At 39.6% G+C, this 15,381-nt stretch overlaps 1 protein-coding gene across 1 annotated transcript in view; it reads right to left on the bottom strand.

The window, feature by feature from the left end:
* BANK1 (B cell scaffold protein with ankyrin repeats 1) overlaps positions 1-11,388 on the bottom strand; it is a 160,819-nt gene extending 149,431 nt beyond the window's left edge. The window contains exon 1 of the mRNA XM_074866826.1: positions 11,350-11,388. Coding sequence (XP_074722927.1) covers positions 11,350-11,362 — 13 coding nt within the window. The 5' untranslated portion in view covers positions 11,363-11,388. The remainder of the gene's footprint in view (positions 1-11,349) is intronic.
* Positions 11,389-15,381: the final 3,993 nt, after the last annotated feature.

The raw sequence follows: 15,381 nt of genomic DNA, 5'->3' as shown, positions 1-15,381 counted from the left end.
TGGATTGGCTAATTAGGACTACAACAAAATGAAACACTTACTAAATTAAATGCTTATTATGAAATTAAAATTCAGTGAACAAGACCTTAACAATATACTAAGAATGGAAATATCCAGAAAGAAAACATGTTCAAGAGTCATTTTCAAAAAATGACAGTTGTTTAAACCTCTTGTGAAATTTTTCATCCATCTGATCTTCCAGTAAGAAACATAAACCTATAAAAAGAGAGGAATTTAAGTTTGGAAACACTCCTCTAAAGACTCTTACTGCTTTAAGAAAGACATAGATTCTTAACTATCATTTATCCAGTACTGGATTGTTTCAGCAAGGTAAGTGTGAAAACTTTGCTCTTTTCAGTGTACCAAGCAAAACAGACTGTTTCGGGGAAAGTATGTACATTTTGGCCATTTAAATTTTACAATGCCCATCTGTGACATAATTTTGGTAAGATAAATAAAATAGTATAATTGACTTTCAAAATATTTAAATATGGTTAATATTCAACCCTTGATTTCTCAAGGACTAGCTTTTCACAGAAGTCTCCAAAACTTTAAATCCAATTAACGCATTGTCACAGCATCAAAGGATAGTTCTGCCTTTTTTATATGTTATTTAAGGCATGTTTTAAAGAAGAGGTTGTGTACAAAATGAATAATAATGATTATTATACATGTCATCCACAATGAACAATATGAGTTTAACAGCAGGTGGGAGTACAAAATTTATGGTATACACTACCTACTTGCAAGCTAAAATACAGGAATACGGATTGCCATTTTAGTGAATTCTATAAGCTTCAGTGTTGAAATATAGGCTACAAGCTTGCCAGTGAAACAGAGCTGTTTTTAAACTTTCGTAGAAAACCAACTGACAATAGCTTGGCAAGACCGCTACAGAAAATTTAAATGAAGCTGTCCTGAATGTACCCTGTAAGCAGAAAATACTTCTGTTTCCATACTGATAAATGTAGGATCTGCCTTAAACTTTCACAGAAAGTATCCTTTCTCCAATTCAATCATTACAGGTTGTTTCATGCATTCAAAGCAAAAATTAGATTTGGCCTCCTCTAAAATGGTTAATCTTGAACAGGGAACAGAATTGATAAGGGAGAGAAACAAGTTTGGAAGTATTGACAATAAGATTATGGTGTTACAAAACCAGAATGCAAGTATGAAAACCTTAAAAAGTTTTGATTAAAAACACTGACAAAATTTCCTTTGATAGTGCACAGCAACAAGGCTTCATTGATTAAATAGAGCTATTCTGACAGGAATGGCTGGGGATTTAGCCTTACATTTTTATAGGGAGGAAGCATATAGCAGTTGGAGATTCAGTGAAATGCTCTAGCAGCAAACATCTTGGGGGGGTGGAGGAAAAAAGGTATATTAACTTTTCTGTGTTTTTATTGGATTTTCTAGATGATATTGAACATCCTTTCCAAGCAAGACTTTTTCTATTCTTTGATTTAATCTTTATTAAATTTTCTGGTAATGTAGCCCTACCTTTTAAAAATACTGTTTAAAAGATTCAGATAAATTTTACATGTAAATTACCTTTAGATAGTAAAAGCAAGATTAAGCTGCTAGAAATTACTTTCTGGACATAGCTAAAATCATTTAGACACTCATAAAGATGTTGTGTGGTCTATCTGGTTTACTCAAAGGTCTAATCAACTTGTTCTGAAGTAGATGTGAATTGAGACTCATAAATCGCATGGATTGTTCATTTCAGTTCCCTTGAACAAACAAAAGGCATTTGAGAAATAATGATCAGTCATTTTCCAGAGGGTTTTTTGGTTTGGTTTTTTTTTTTCTTAAAGTCATCTCCAAAGTTGTAAACGTGTTCGATCTGATTGAGCCAGCTTCTCTTTAAATGCTCAGCTAAACTGAGCTTTATAACGGGAAGAAGTTGTTCTCGGTAGACACAGTCCGTATACCATTAGCTGCATTGGCCACCTTCTTAGGATTTTTCATACATATGCTCAAGCATACACTCCTGGTTAGTGTTACATGCTTATTAGTCATAACCAAATTACGTGAATGCTATTGCAAATACTTTAAAAAAAATCTTAATAACAAAACCTTAGAGAAATCACTATGGGATGAAGGATTTTATACTGAATACTGCATACCTACCAGTTTCCCACTGTATTTCATATTTTTAAAAGGAAGCTAATCAAAGACAGAAGTTACGTGTGTTTTGCTGTTTGCATGGTTTTGTTAACTAAAAAAAAATTGGTTTCTATCAGTTATGCATATTATAGTTTAACAAAGAGCAAGTGCCCAAGTCTTTTCAATCACATAAATCTTAATAAATCAGAGGAACACCACACTTGTGGCTTCTGATAAAAGTACTGCTTGTTTTCATTTAGTACGCACTATCACATTAGCATTAAACTGCTTTGAAGCCTGTACTTTATTTAGCCTTTCATTTTTACAGAAGATACTAGCGTTGTTTAAGATGGGGACTTTTATTTTCAGTCCTCAAATGGATCTAAATTGTCCTTGTTCAATTCACTCCAGGCATACTATATTTTTTCCTTTCAGCTATTTAAGCTGTAAACGTTTCATGAATAAATGAAAATGATGAATAGTAGAACAGTGCACTATATGAAAATATGTTTAACATATATATTATTCAATTTCTTAACAGTTCAATTCGTAAATGTCATTCCATACATTTTTCTATTTTTTCAAAAGCTTCTAGAATTTTTGATATTTTCCATTAGAAAATAAATAATGCTTACTGTTTCAATCGTACCTCTAATCTGATATTAAACCCCACCCCAAAAAACAAAACCCCACCACTTTTTATTGACTATAGTAAACAAACTTGAATTATTTATTCTTCATGAGTTAATATTCCCCCTGTGCCATAGACAGTAACTAAAAAATTTAATATTCGGTGGGGGTTGTTATTTGGAGGAAAGTATAATGATAAATAGCAAGTGAAAATATCATTACTTCATTGCATTTTGATAGGAAAATAGCTTGCTTTGTTCGAGAGACAGAACACATGCACGGCCCCAACACTGAGAAACTTGGAGGCTGAAGTACATTAAGGCATGAACCAAACCATATGCATATTCTCACAGAGGGACCTGAATGCATTAGAGAGCCTTTGACAGGATCCCAGTCAGGTTTGGGGGGGTGGTGTTGTTTATCTTTCAGTCTGACATTATTTCTTGTAAGCAGATTTTTTTCTCTGGTTAATGCAGTTTGTCTAGAGTAGAGGATCTAGGATCAGCTGTTAGCTCCTAGATCCAGCTGCACTATTCAGTTGCACCTTAACTTGGTGTCAGGGCAAAACTTGGACATCCATGAAACCTCTCTCTTCCTTCCCTCCTCTGATGTTGGCTTCCATAGAAAGGAAATCCAAGAATGTGAGCTGGACAGAAGCTGTGGTACACTTCAGCAGAAAGACCAGACATGGCCATAAAGATCATGTAGGGGCTGATGAGATGGATGTTTTCCTTGTGGTTTTAAGAGGTTTTGCTAAATAGAGAGAGTGAGATGGAGAACCTTCTAAGAATACAGTCTCTTCTTTCCTTTCAAATTCTTTACTCCAAACTCATGCATAAAATCAGGAAACTGCTAGACCATGTTTCACAAGGGCAAAGAGAAGAACAAGAAATGTTTGCAGGACCAATGGACTTCAGAGGCAGAGGAAGAAAAGTTTTCTTATAAGATGAAGGAATTAAGAAATAACAATATCTACTAAGATATTCTAGTGGAAAAGGGGAAGACATTTGCAGTTCTTTTTTTTAGCTATGAAAACCTGCAAGATTAAGCAACTCATTTGAAATAAGTTTACCAGTAGGTACATAGGGAAAAATACAAAACTTGACAAAGGTATTGCATTTCAGCTTCATAGTCTTACATGAATTCTCTCTAGTTCTTAAAAAGAAGCAATGGCAGTTATAAAAATCCCCATTTCCCCTTCCTAAACATCCTTAGGTATATACATACACATTTTCACACAAACACACGCCCATCACACTAACCACATACAAAGGAAGTATTTAAAATACCAACAGATCACCAATGAAGTTCTAACAATTTTTCACCCATTTTCTTTTGCTTTTTTTTTTTTATTTCCCCATTTTAGTGTTGTATTTATCAACAGTAACAATGAAATATTGCATATGAATCTGTGCGTGATACAAACATAGATCTCAGCTGTAGAAATAAAACTATGGGGTAGTACATCAGGACAGCTGGATATGATAGAAACAGCATTTAGAGAAAAGCCCACTACTCTTATCTGCTTTGAGGAATCTGCTACTGCACTGACCACTGTGAAGGTGGAATATAAGCCTGTCAAACCATCATCTTTCTCATCTCAGTATCCTCTAAGAGCTTCTCTGAACAGGAAAGCTAATCCCTGCACTGCACATTGCATACCACCGTGTCCAAATTCTGCAGAGATGCTCAAAAAGACTGCAGAAAGTTGAGTACTGTAGTCTAAAAGCGAGTCATTCAACATGAAGATAACAAGTTTCACTGAACTACCATAAAAAAGGGTAGAGGAACTGACGACATCTGCCCGGACTTGTGCAAAGCCTTTGACTGTCTCACATGACATTCTTGTCTCTATATTGAAGAGACACAGATTTGATGGATGGAGCACTCAGTGGATAAGGAATTGGCTGGAAGGTCACACTCAAAGAGTTGTGGTCAATGGCTCAATGTCCAAGTGGAGAGCAGTGACAAGAGGTGTTCCTCAGGGGTTGGTGCTGGGAGCAGCGCTGTTTAACACCTTTGTTGGCGATAGGGACAGTGGGATCAAGTGCACCCTCAGCGAGTTTGCTGATGACACCAAACTGTGTGGTGCGGTCGATGCGCTGGGGGGAAGGGATGCCATCCAGAGGGACCTGGACAGTCTTGAGAGGTGGGTCCGTGCAAACCTCATGAAGTTCAGCAAGGCCAAGTGCAAGGTCCTGCATGTGGGTCGGGGCAATCCGAAGCATAAATACAGGCTGGGCGAGGAGTGGATCGGGACCAGCCCTGTGGAGAAGGACTTGGCAGTGTTGGTTGACGAGAAGCTCAACGTGACCCGGCAATGTGCGCTTGCATCCCAGAAAGCCAACCATATCCTTGGCTGCATCAAGAGAAGTGTGGCCAGCAGGTTGAGGGAGGGGATTCTCCCCCTCTACTCCACTCTCGTGAGACCCCACCTGGAGGGCTGTGTCCAGCTCTGGGGCCCCCAACATATAAAGGACATGGGCCTGCTCAGGTGGGTCCAGAGGAGGCCACAAAGATGATCAAGGGGCTGGAGCAACTCCCCTGTGAGGCCAGGCTGAGAGAGTTGGGGTTATTCAGCCTGGAGAAGAGAAGGCTCCGGGGAGACCTTATAGCAGCCTTCCAGTATTTAAAGGGCACCTGCAGGAAAGATGGGGAGGGTCATTTTACAAGGGCATGAAGTGATAGGACAAGGGGTAATGGCTTTAAACTGAAAAAGGGTAGATTTAGATTAGATCTAAGGAAGAAATTCTTTAGTGTGAGGGTGGTGAGGCACTGGACCAGGTTGCCCAGAGGAACTCTAGCTGCCCCCTCCCTGGAAGTGTTCAAGGCCAGGTTGGATGGGGCTTTGAGCAACCTGGTCTAGTGGAAGGTGCCCCTGCCCATGGCAGGGGGGTTGAACCTAGATAATGTTTAAGGTCCCTTCCAACCCAAACCATTCTATGATTCTATCAGATACTAAAAAGAATAAAATCCTTCTGTGCAGCATCCCACCCAAGGGAATTCTTATTCCTAGGACTATCATATTCTTGGGAATATGCAAACATATTCCTGTGCTATCTGCACAGCAAACAACTGCTGTATGAAGACTTACCCTTTGCTTTTTTCAAACTATTACAGCACCCTGAATATTTGACTCTTTCTGCCCTCGTCAGAATTACATTTTATTTGCTTAAAACAGTGTGGGACCTGTAATTAAGTGTATTGACAACGATTTTTGCTCTGACCTGATAGAGGACACCAATGTGTCTTCCACATATGCCTGAACATTAACTACAGTTTTCCAGCATTTTATATGCAAATAAGAGAGATACCACTCTAAGAACCATGTTCAAGTCAATTTTATAAACAGGCCACAGAAGCAAGTCATAATAAATACAGAAATCAATAAATAAATAAATATATTTTTATCCTTTTAATGTTTTGTTTCCCCACATGTTGAAGGGTACTGTCCTGGAAGTTCTCATGCAACTGACCAGTTAACATTTAGGTTTACTGAAGACTTGCATATTTTCAGTATCCGCATTACCCATCCAAGACTTCCCTTCAAAAAGACTGAGTACTCTCACTCTGAGTACTCTACCTGTGATAAAGCATAACAGCAATTCCTAAGCATTTTGAAGAGAAATCACAAGTACTTCAAGGAAGGTAAATAAACAGGCTCTTAAAAAACATGTGGACATTTCAGAAAAATCTATCCATGAACTGTCTGTTCCAAATATTCAGAAAAGCTCATCTCCTAAAAATAATGGGAACTACTTGGCACTACATGCTTGGCATATTTTTTAATAACATCTGTCATTTACTTATATTTTTTAGGTACACTGATACCATCTTCACGATCAAAAAGGAAGGAAGGAGGAAGTTTGCTTTCCTTTTCTAATGGCAATATACATTACTGTGTACTTCAGGGATTGAATGCTCTGAATCAGTGCTCAGATGGTCTACCAGTAAAACACTGTTCTCTGATGACAGCAGTAACTGAGTATTACTGAATGCTGATATTCCAAGTAGGTTATACTCAGGCAGTAACTATATTTCATATAGGTATGTTGTGAGTTCTCATTTATCATAAAAGTAACTTCAAGATACTGCGCAAATTAATTGTACTGTTGTAAATTTGTTTTTAATAAGAGTCATTAATTAACAATTGCTCATATAATAAAAACGACTGCCCATCACCCCTAAGCTTACAAGAAGCAATGAACCATAACCACAAACTGTAGCTATTTATAAACACCTGTATAAAGTTTCAAGTCATTTACAGCTGTTAAGCATGTGATCTGAAAGCAAAAGGGTGCTTTCCAAACTCAGCTATACCTCTGCTTGAACTATCTCAATGTCAAACATGTGTAAACCTTATTTAATCGTACAGAAGGACTCAGAGAAACATTGAAAAAGAAAGTAATGATGGAACTGCCTAAGACCAATTTCCTTTAAGTGTCAGGCCCATGATAGCATAAATTATACTCTGTGGCTTAATACAAAGCCTTGCTTTCTTACTATGCAGGGAGCCAATAAACACTAAATAATCATCAATATTATCACATGAAATAGATCCCTGTTTAAAATTTAGATCTTGGTATTTGTGACTCCCTTCTTATCTTCACGTCAGTTTCAAAATGCTCAGATATTTAAAATACCATTCTGAACTTATTACTGCTTGTTTACATTTAATAACACCTACCTGTTTAATCACAAATCACATTGTAATAGTCTGATTTTAATTTATACAAAAGGTCAGGGCAACTTTTTTGTTTTTTTAAATGACAGCCAGAAATGACTGGACCTCCCAGGAGGATATAATTATATCACAAGCTATTGCTGCTCTTTGCATTGTGGCACTAAGCTTATTAGAGGGGTTAAAACATTCTTTATTACCTACAAGGAAATAAAGGAGCATATAAGCTAACCAAATGCTCCAAGACCAGCTTCAAGAGATATACAGACAAGAAAACAGTGACACTGTGGTTCCTGACTCCTTGGATACGAACGTTCTTCTTTTCAGAAACTTAGATCGCTGCTTTTTCTTTCATCTTTATTCTGGCATCTGTGATACAGTGTTTCTAATGTGGGTGGTCAATTGTTTATATGCAAACTTCAGTAACCACTGCTTGCAACAATGGCAAATGGGAGAGGATTAGCATAAGGAAAAGATCCTGCTAGGATCCACTTTTGAATCAGACTCAGCAACCCAATGCTTCTGAAGACAAATGATAGTTTTGTGTTACTTATAAGGTACTTGAGTTTCAAAGCTTAATGATCCTATTTTTCTTTTTTCTCATACAGTATTTTTTTAAAATATAAAATTCTACTTTCTAGCCAACAGACTCGTCTGAAAATGGAGTATATAACTTCTTCATCCACTGTGAAGATTTCCATTTCTACATTTTAAGGACACAGATTTCAGCTTTAAAATATCTGAATGTTACATTTTTGTTTCTCACTGCAGAAATATCAAAGTGTTTCATCAATAACAAAAAACAGGAACTCCCTTTCAGAATAACAAGACTGTAAACAGATGACAGTAATTTGATACTCAAGTTACTAATACATTATTATTAGTAATATTAATTATTCATATTATAATGTTATTTGGATCTGCTTCAAAACTCCACCACTAGACCCCTTTGATTTTGAATCAAATCATGGTCTGAAACCTATTTTGTTCCTAAAAGTCAAGGAGCTTAGAAATTTTTAAGACTACTAAAAATTCAAGCAATCCCTAATTCTTGAGAAAAACAAAAATCAAGTATTATTTGTGTCTATTCACTGGCTCGATTCCCTCGCAGAACGTCCATCATGTAAACACTGTCCCAGAAACAGTTGGAGGCTCAAAAATGTACATCATGTAAAGGAAGAGCACACAGTGGAAGATTTCAGGGGTGATATTTCTGTTCATGAGTGTCGAGAAGAGTGATAACTCAAACATGGCATAGCCATTAACACGTTATCCTGCCAGTGCCTCCTGTCTCAAGTGAAGACAGATGTCATCAAGGATCATGCACTACGGATGTTTTATCTCTACTCTACTAGGTACAGCATGTTTAACAGAATTTGCATAAAAATGTTCATCTAAGCTAAGGTTTTGTACAAAGTGCTGACAAGCAACAAGTCTGTCTCTCCCACCAAACATCCCAAACAGTCTTCAGATTTGAGCTAGACTAGGCCTTGGGCAATTCACCCAAAGCAACTTCAATACCTCAAAGCTAGTGTTCCATCAGGAGAAAACAGACCTCTCGGCACTGTGGAAAGAAAGGTTTGGTGCTGTGGTAAAACTGCAAGAGAGGGGCCTATGCATGGAGGTCCCAAGTGGAGGAGGCTTGCACAGAGCAATACGTGAAAAAAATGACAGAGACAAATGATGACAGAGTAGAAGGCCAGCACATTCACTGCTGGCTGAACCTACAGTTACTTGTTTCCCTGCCAATGCCAATGTGTGGAACTGGCTGCAAGCAGCTGGGAAACCCGCCATCCCTCTTTGGTGCTCTTATGTATTTGCTCAGCAATTACCCCAGCAATTTCACATGCATACGCAGGATTTGACTGCCTTTATTCACCATAAGCCAGACTTTAAACTGGATGTCCCCAGGGCATGCACAATTGCATACTGTCATTTATATAAAATGATCACTAAGCAAACGTCTATGATTACCAGAATGCAACTGACTGTTCATATCTAGAAATATCTGTCTGCCTAATAACTGGGATAGTACATGCATATTTTGAAATGCTATTAAACATGTGGTTTTGCTCATGCACACTACTTTTTTCTTTAAAAAAGACTGCAATACTGCAGGTCGAGCCTAGATAGAAAATCCCATCTGTCAAAGGTTAGATACTAGTACGATAACTATACCCATTTTACAACCAGCCTTGGATAGAAAGCAAATCAGTCCTACGTTTTGATATTTTATCTACAACTAACTTATTACACAACAGCTGGGAAAGTCACTTTGCCTTTTTTCTCTGTATAATGAGAGTAGTAGGTAGAGATGCCCTGCAACGCTAATGTCATTAGAATGCTGCATTTGATAATTAACATCTAATATGGTTACTTGGATGTTATAAAATGATATAAAATATTAGGTACTCTGAAAAAACCTGTCTTGACATCTGAAGCAGTCATTTAAAATGATGAACCAGAACAGTAAACCAAAGCACTGAGTCACCTTTGCAGAGTCCGGCCTTCAGATCTCTCTTTCTTGATTCCTCATTCATAAAATGAGGATAAAATATCATCCCAACTAATATAAGAGTCACAAAGATAAAGGTGAGCTCCCTGCTGCAAGCAAGTCAAACCTCTGGCATCTGGCTGTACATCTTTTATTTCCCCTTTATTGAGTGCCCAGCTTCGCAGTCACTGGTTAGATTAAAGTGTTGCTGAGCCTTGCAGATGCATGTGAAGGAAATGGGAGCAGTAAATACACAGTATTTCTGTGAATAAGGAAACAGGACTGGGAAGCATGAACACAGGGACAAGGAGTCAGGGGTTCCTGGTTCAGATTCAGGACTGCTTCTGATTTACATGTGACCTTTGTAAGTAATTTTATCTTTTCATCAATTTTTTCTGCCAGTAAATGGGATGATAATACATTCCAATATTACCAAGGGAGTAACAAAATATACACCAACAGTTTTGAGGCACAGAGATAATGCGACAAAGACCAATGAAAACATAAATAAGGAAATGAATATTGCTGTGCAAAACGTAGCAGGGTTTTGCTGTACAGTATAAAATAAGGCTAGATCCCATTCTCAGTGCTGAGACTGAAAAAGGATGATCAATTTTTAATTAATAACACAGCATGTGATTAGCCAATTAAGACTATCCCAGAGTGGATATATATGTAGGACAGAATTAACATTGCTCATACAACTTTTATTCTTTCATTTCCTAACTTTTTGGTGCAGATTTCCCACTCTTCAGAAAAGTTACACTGTGTACTGCAAAACAATAATAGGTGCATTGAATACCACTTGCAACTGAGGACTATTTTCAAGGAAAAACTGTCTTGAGGTTTTAAGAACGGCTGCCTCAATAAAAACTCTGGCATAATTTGTCATGAAAACATGCAAACAGGTAACGAACGTAAGATGAAATATCAAAAGAAAAAAAAAATCTTTTGGACTAGCCATGCTAACAGGTTACACACCCACTAACCACCCTGCTTTATCAAGAAAAGGCAGAGAATACCTCACGTAGGTTTCTCCACTCTCCACCATGACACCTGGACAACACCCTGGGGAAGCAAAGGCACTTCCCGGGGAGCAGCGCATGCCATTTCTCCACAGGAATCCCCCCTCACACCACTGCCTCCACCCTTCACCAACAGCTCCCCCCGGGAGCCCCGGCGGACAGCCCTGGAGAAACCCGCCTCATCCATTCCGGCAGCGAAACCCTCCTTCCCGCCGAGCCCTAGAGTAACCTCCTCATCCACGACGCCTGCCCCTGCAGGGCTTTAGCCCCGCCGCACCCTGCCCCGCCGCTTGCCCTCCCCGGGCCGGGAGATGGCGGCCGTGGCGGGGCGGCCCCTGCCCTCAGCTGGGCGCGCACCCACCCTCCCTCACACCCCGCGGCCCGTGGCGGGCGCCGCCCTCACCGACCTGCCGGGCGCATGGCGCCAACGCCGCCGCCAAAGCCAAGGCCGCTACTCTCTGCCGCCGGGCGCTGAGGTCGCCGCCGCCGGGGCCGGAAGCGTGGGGCCGCCCCCGGCTCCTCCCGGCCGTGGGGCTCCGCCGCCCGCCCCGGGCCCTCCGTATGCCTCAGCGGGAAGCGTCGCCGCCCGGCTCTGAGGCAGGAGTGTGAGGGGAACCCCCGCTGAAGCCCCGTCCCTCCGTTAGACGCGGTGAGAGCCCTCGACCGTCGAAGTTGGTTGGCTGTGGAGAGAAACTGAGGAGGGAATGGAGCCTTTCCAGCTCTGCAGGGTTCAGAGTTGGGTACGAGGCAGCAGCAGGGAGCACAGGCCATCCCAGGGAGCCGCCATGTTGCATGGAAAGCCCGCCGAGGACGAAGGGTGCCTGGGCGATATTCCCCAGAGATCTCTCATAGCATCACAGTTGCAGTGCCCTGCCAGGAAAGGGTGTGGCGTGATTTAACACCTCCACGGTACTATGCAATTTATTTATTTTTTGACGTGGCACAGAGGAAAATCAAAACTTTAAAAAATGAGACAAAGCAGCCTGTGAGAGAGGCTGCAAACGCTTCAGCTCACTGAAATCCTAGCTGTCAAATTTAGTCAGGAGCCATTGATCAAGGTAGTATCTTTCCAAGTTCAAACTAAAGGCCAGACCCACCACGAGGAGCCAGAGTTGCCCCTTAAAATAGGATTACAGGAAAACCAAAAGTACTTTCTGGAAGAAAAAAGTATTAAGTTGGTTTCCAAAGGAAGCAAAGCTTGTTCAACTGCACTTCGTGCACGGATGCATGTTTCTCACCCATCTGAACTTATGTGTTCCCCTTCCCTACCAGAACTTAAATGCCTTGTGGCTGATTTTAGTGAAATTTGTCAAAGGTTTTAAAGATCTCAAAGATGAAGTTGCTAAGTATCAGCTTCAGGAATGTGGGTGTCCAAAATAGAGAAGACAAATGCTCAGTTCTGCCTGAACTGAAGGAAAGACTGAAGAGTGAATACAAACGGTATTAGAAAAAGAAAAAAACACATAGAGGCAGTCTTTATCGATGGCTCAGCATGACAAAACCCCCACAGTTTGCAATCAGCCACAAACCACAAATCTGCAGGAGCCTGGACAGTCAAAAAACTACATCTGTAAAGCCATTGCACACTGCAGGGACCATGTTGAACTGAAATATGTGAAAAGCTGAACCATCATAAGCTGTTCCTGTTTCTGTCATTACACAGGTAGATACTTGATTTTTATTTGTTATGATGGTGTTGGGGGTTTTTTTTATTATTATGCTTTTGCCATTGAGTGGGTGTTTTTGGTGAATCTCTGTCTTGGCCTGGCCTAACACACAGAGGAAACCTCTAGCTTAATATACACAGGGAAAATCCAGACTAGATCCAATCGTGTCAGTCCCCATGAGCATTGAGAAGAGCCTGGAATACCTCCCATTGTTCATTTCTGCTCATTTTTCCCTTCAGGTTTCATTCACTGAAGTGACAGGTATCTAGGCAATATCTCACTCCAGTACTGTATTTTTGGACACAGGGACAGCAGCACTACAGAGTCAGTAGTCTTGAGTTGTGAGCAGGATGAACAGGAAAGAGATACCTTATAATGAAGGAAGCAATATGTCAAAGATAAAATGTTTGGAAATATTGTATCTGACTATTTTGCCAAGGCAATAATGATTGCTGCTTCTTAAAAGACAAGTTAGATAATGTGGTTGGATGTGGTTGGGATGATTTAGCAGTCTGAACTGTGATGATCTTCACTGTAGAAATAATTTATAAAAAGAAAAAAGATAATTAAGTATAAATGTATTTAAATATAAAATTAATTAAAATGGAACTTGAAACTCTCTCATTCCAGTAAAAATAAAGCAAAATCGGGAGTTTTTCCAGGGTGTTGGGATGATGGACAAAATGGAATTGTAATAGGCCCACTATTTACATTTTGAGAGGAAAGGAAAGTAAGACAGCACTGTGGAAATGAGTCCTGAAAGATTTGCTCTACTCAGATTTTAAACCAAACAGGCAGGCTTCTACTAGTCCTAGAAAGATAAGCTTTCAGCAGAGTCCAAAAGCAAGAAGCTCCATTCCACATGGAGGCCTTGCTGGAGCGTTGGTTGATGCACATGGCATGCGCAAAGGCTTGCAATGGTATGGGCAAAATGTGTGTTCTCATCCAGGGGGAAAAAGGAAGGATGCTGCAGGGTGTAGGGTGGTCCAGATAAGGCTGGAAGGAGACCATCTAGGACAGGGTGCTGAGAAGGTGGAGATGGAACATAATGCAGGAGTTGTGTTGTTAGATCCCACTTTAAGGGAGGATAAAACTTGGTGAGGACTGAGGCAGTTTTAATGCAGATTGTCGTGGTCTGTGCAGTTTAAGCCCTACCTGATGACAGTTAGGCTGAATGTGTTGGGTCTGTGCTTTTAATTGAACCTGACTGAGCCTTTGCTACTGAGCTGAACTAGTGTTCACTTGAACACAGTTTTCCTGAGCTATGGTGCTCCCATCAGAGCTTTTGAGACAGTGATGCTGGCCTGTCCAGGACAACGATGAGAACGGGGGTATGGTGCTGGTCTCTGACTGTTTGCAACTCAAGACAGTGTTGGGTATAGTGAGGCCTACAGCCAGCAGCCTTATTTCTAAGAACAAAGCATCTGAATTTTCTAACTGCAGGGTTATTGCTATCAGTTTATACTTCTTCCTATACCAGCCCAGTCATGAAAGTTTTCTCTGGTGAGGTGTAATGTCTGCATATGAGTAGATATTACTGCCAGTGCCATTTCCAGCAAAGACTCCTGCTGACAAATGAACTTTGCTGTGAAATCTCTCACATCGAGGTCTTCTCTACAAGCCCAACAGAAGAATTAGGTTTTCCCAGTTCTTCATCCTCCTAATGACTGCACTTTGTATATATCATAAAATCAAGGAATTTATAATTCATGTTGGAGGTGTAAGAACACTCACTGTTTCTAGGCAAGAAAAAACTAGTTAAATTATTAAGCAACCTCAGTGCTTGTCATGAAGTGGTGCTATATTGGAAAACAAAGAAAAAAAATCCATGTTAAAACATGAAAAACACATCTTTGGAATGATGTCAGTGTTGTGTTCAAGTTATCTGGGTGTCCTCAATATGAATTTCAAACTTCAATTTTAATAAATTTACTTCAAGGCTAAGCTTACCTCCAAACATCCTAGATTCATAACAGTAATTTGGGGATAATTATATACTTCTATAATGCTTTTTAGCTTTAGTTTCTCACTGATCTCCTCAAAATGAATTTCTTGCTAATACTGTTGGGTTTTTTCCCCTTCATAATATACTGCTATTGTTGGAATAGTGGCTTCTCATTTGGATATAATTAATATTCAATACATTGCCAGTATAATTTCCTACATATATTACATGTTTGTTTCCTACAGGTCTGCTAAGGTTTGAACAACTTTTTGTCTGTTAAAGAGCTTGAAGTGGTCTTGAAAGATTTATTCACAGTTCATTATTAACTCTTAATTTTACTTGCCGCTTTCATTGTAAAATAATATTGCTGGGTTATACTACAATACAGGTAATATTGCTATAATCGCTAATATAAGCAGTTGGGAGTATTGCATTTCAGGTGATACTGTTTGGTTTTCTATTTTAGCAGGGTTTTGCATGCATGTGGGTTTTTTTAAATTCATGCTGTAGTCATGTTAGTTTATCTGCCCATGCACACAGATACTTCATTTTGGTATCAGACTTTCCTATAGGAAATAACATGGATTTAGCTGAGTGTCCACTCTTCTTGTGTAGTGGAAAAAAAAGGAGTAACTAAGTACACAATATATTTCTAAATATTGGATAAATCTTATGAAGAGATATAAAAGAATTAAAGAGTGTTACTCAGTTTGTATGATAGCTTTCAAGGAAGCAAGAAAATAGTGCTTGAGATCTTCCTTCTGTTACTTAAGTTCACGCCTACTAAAATGATAATAAAGCAGATCTAGAAGGGAACATGAGTCCAA

The sequence above is a fragment of the Strix uralensis genome, chromosome 4, assembly GCF_047716275.1.
Source record: "Strix uralensis isolate ZFMK-TIS-50842 chromosome 4, bStrUra1, whole genome shotgun sequence".
Taxonomy (NCBI): domain Eukaryota; kingdom Metazoa; phylum Chordata; class Aves; order Strigiformes; family Strigidae; genus Strix; species Strix uralensis.
This window is presented reverse-complemented; position numbering and strand designations above follow the sequence as displayed.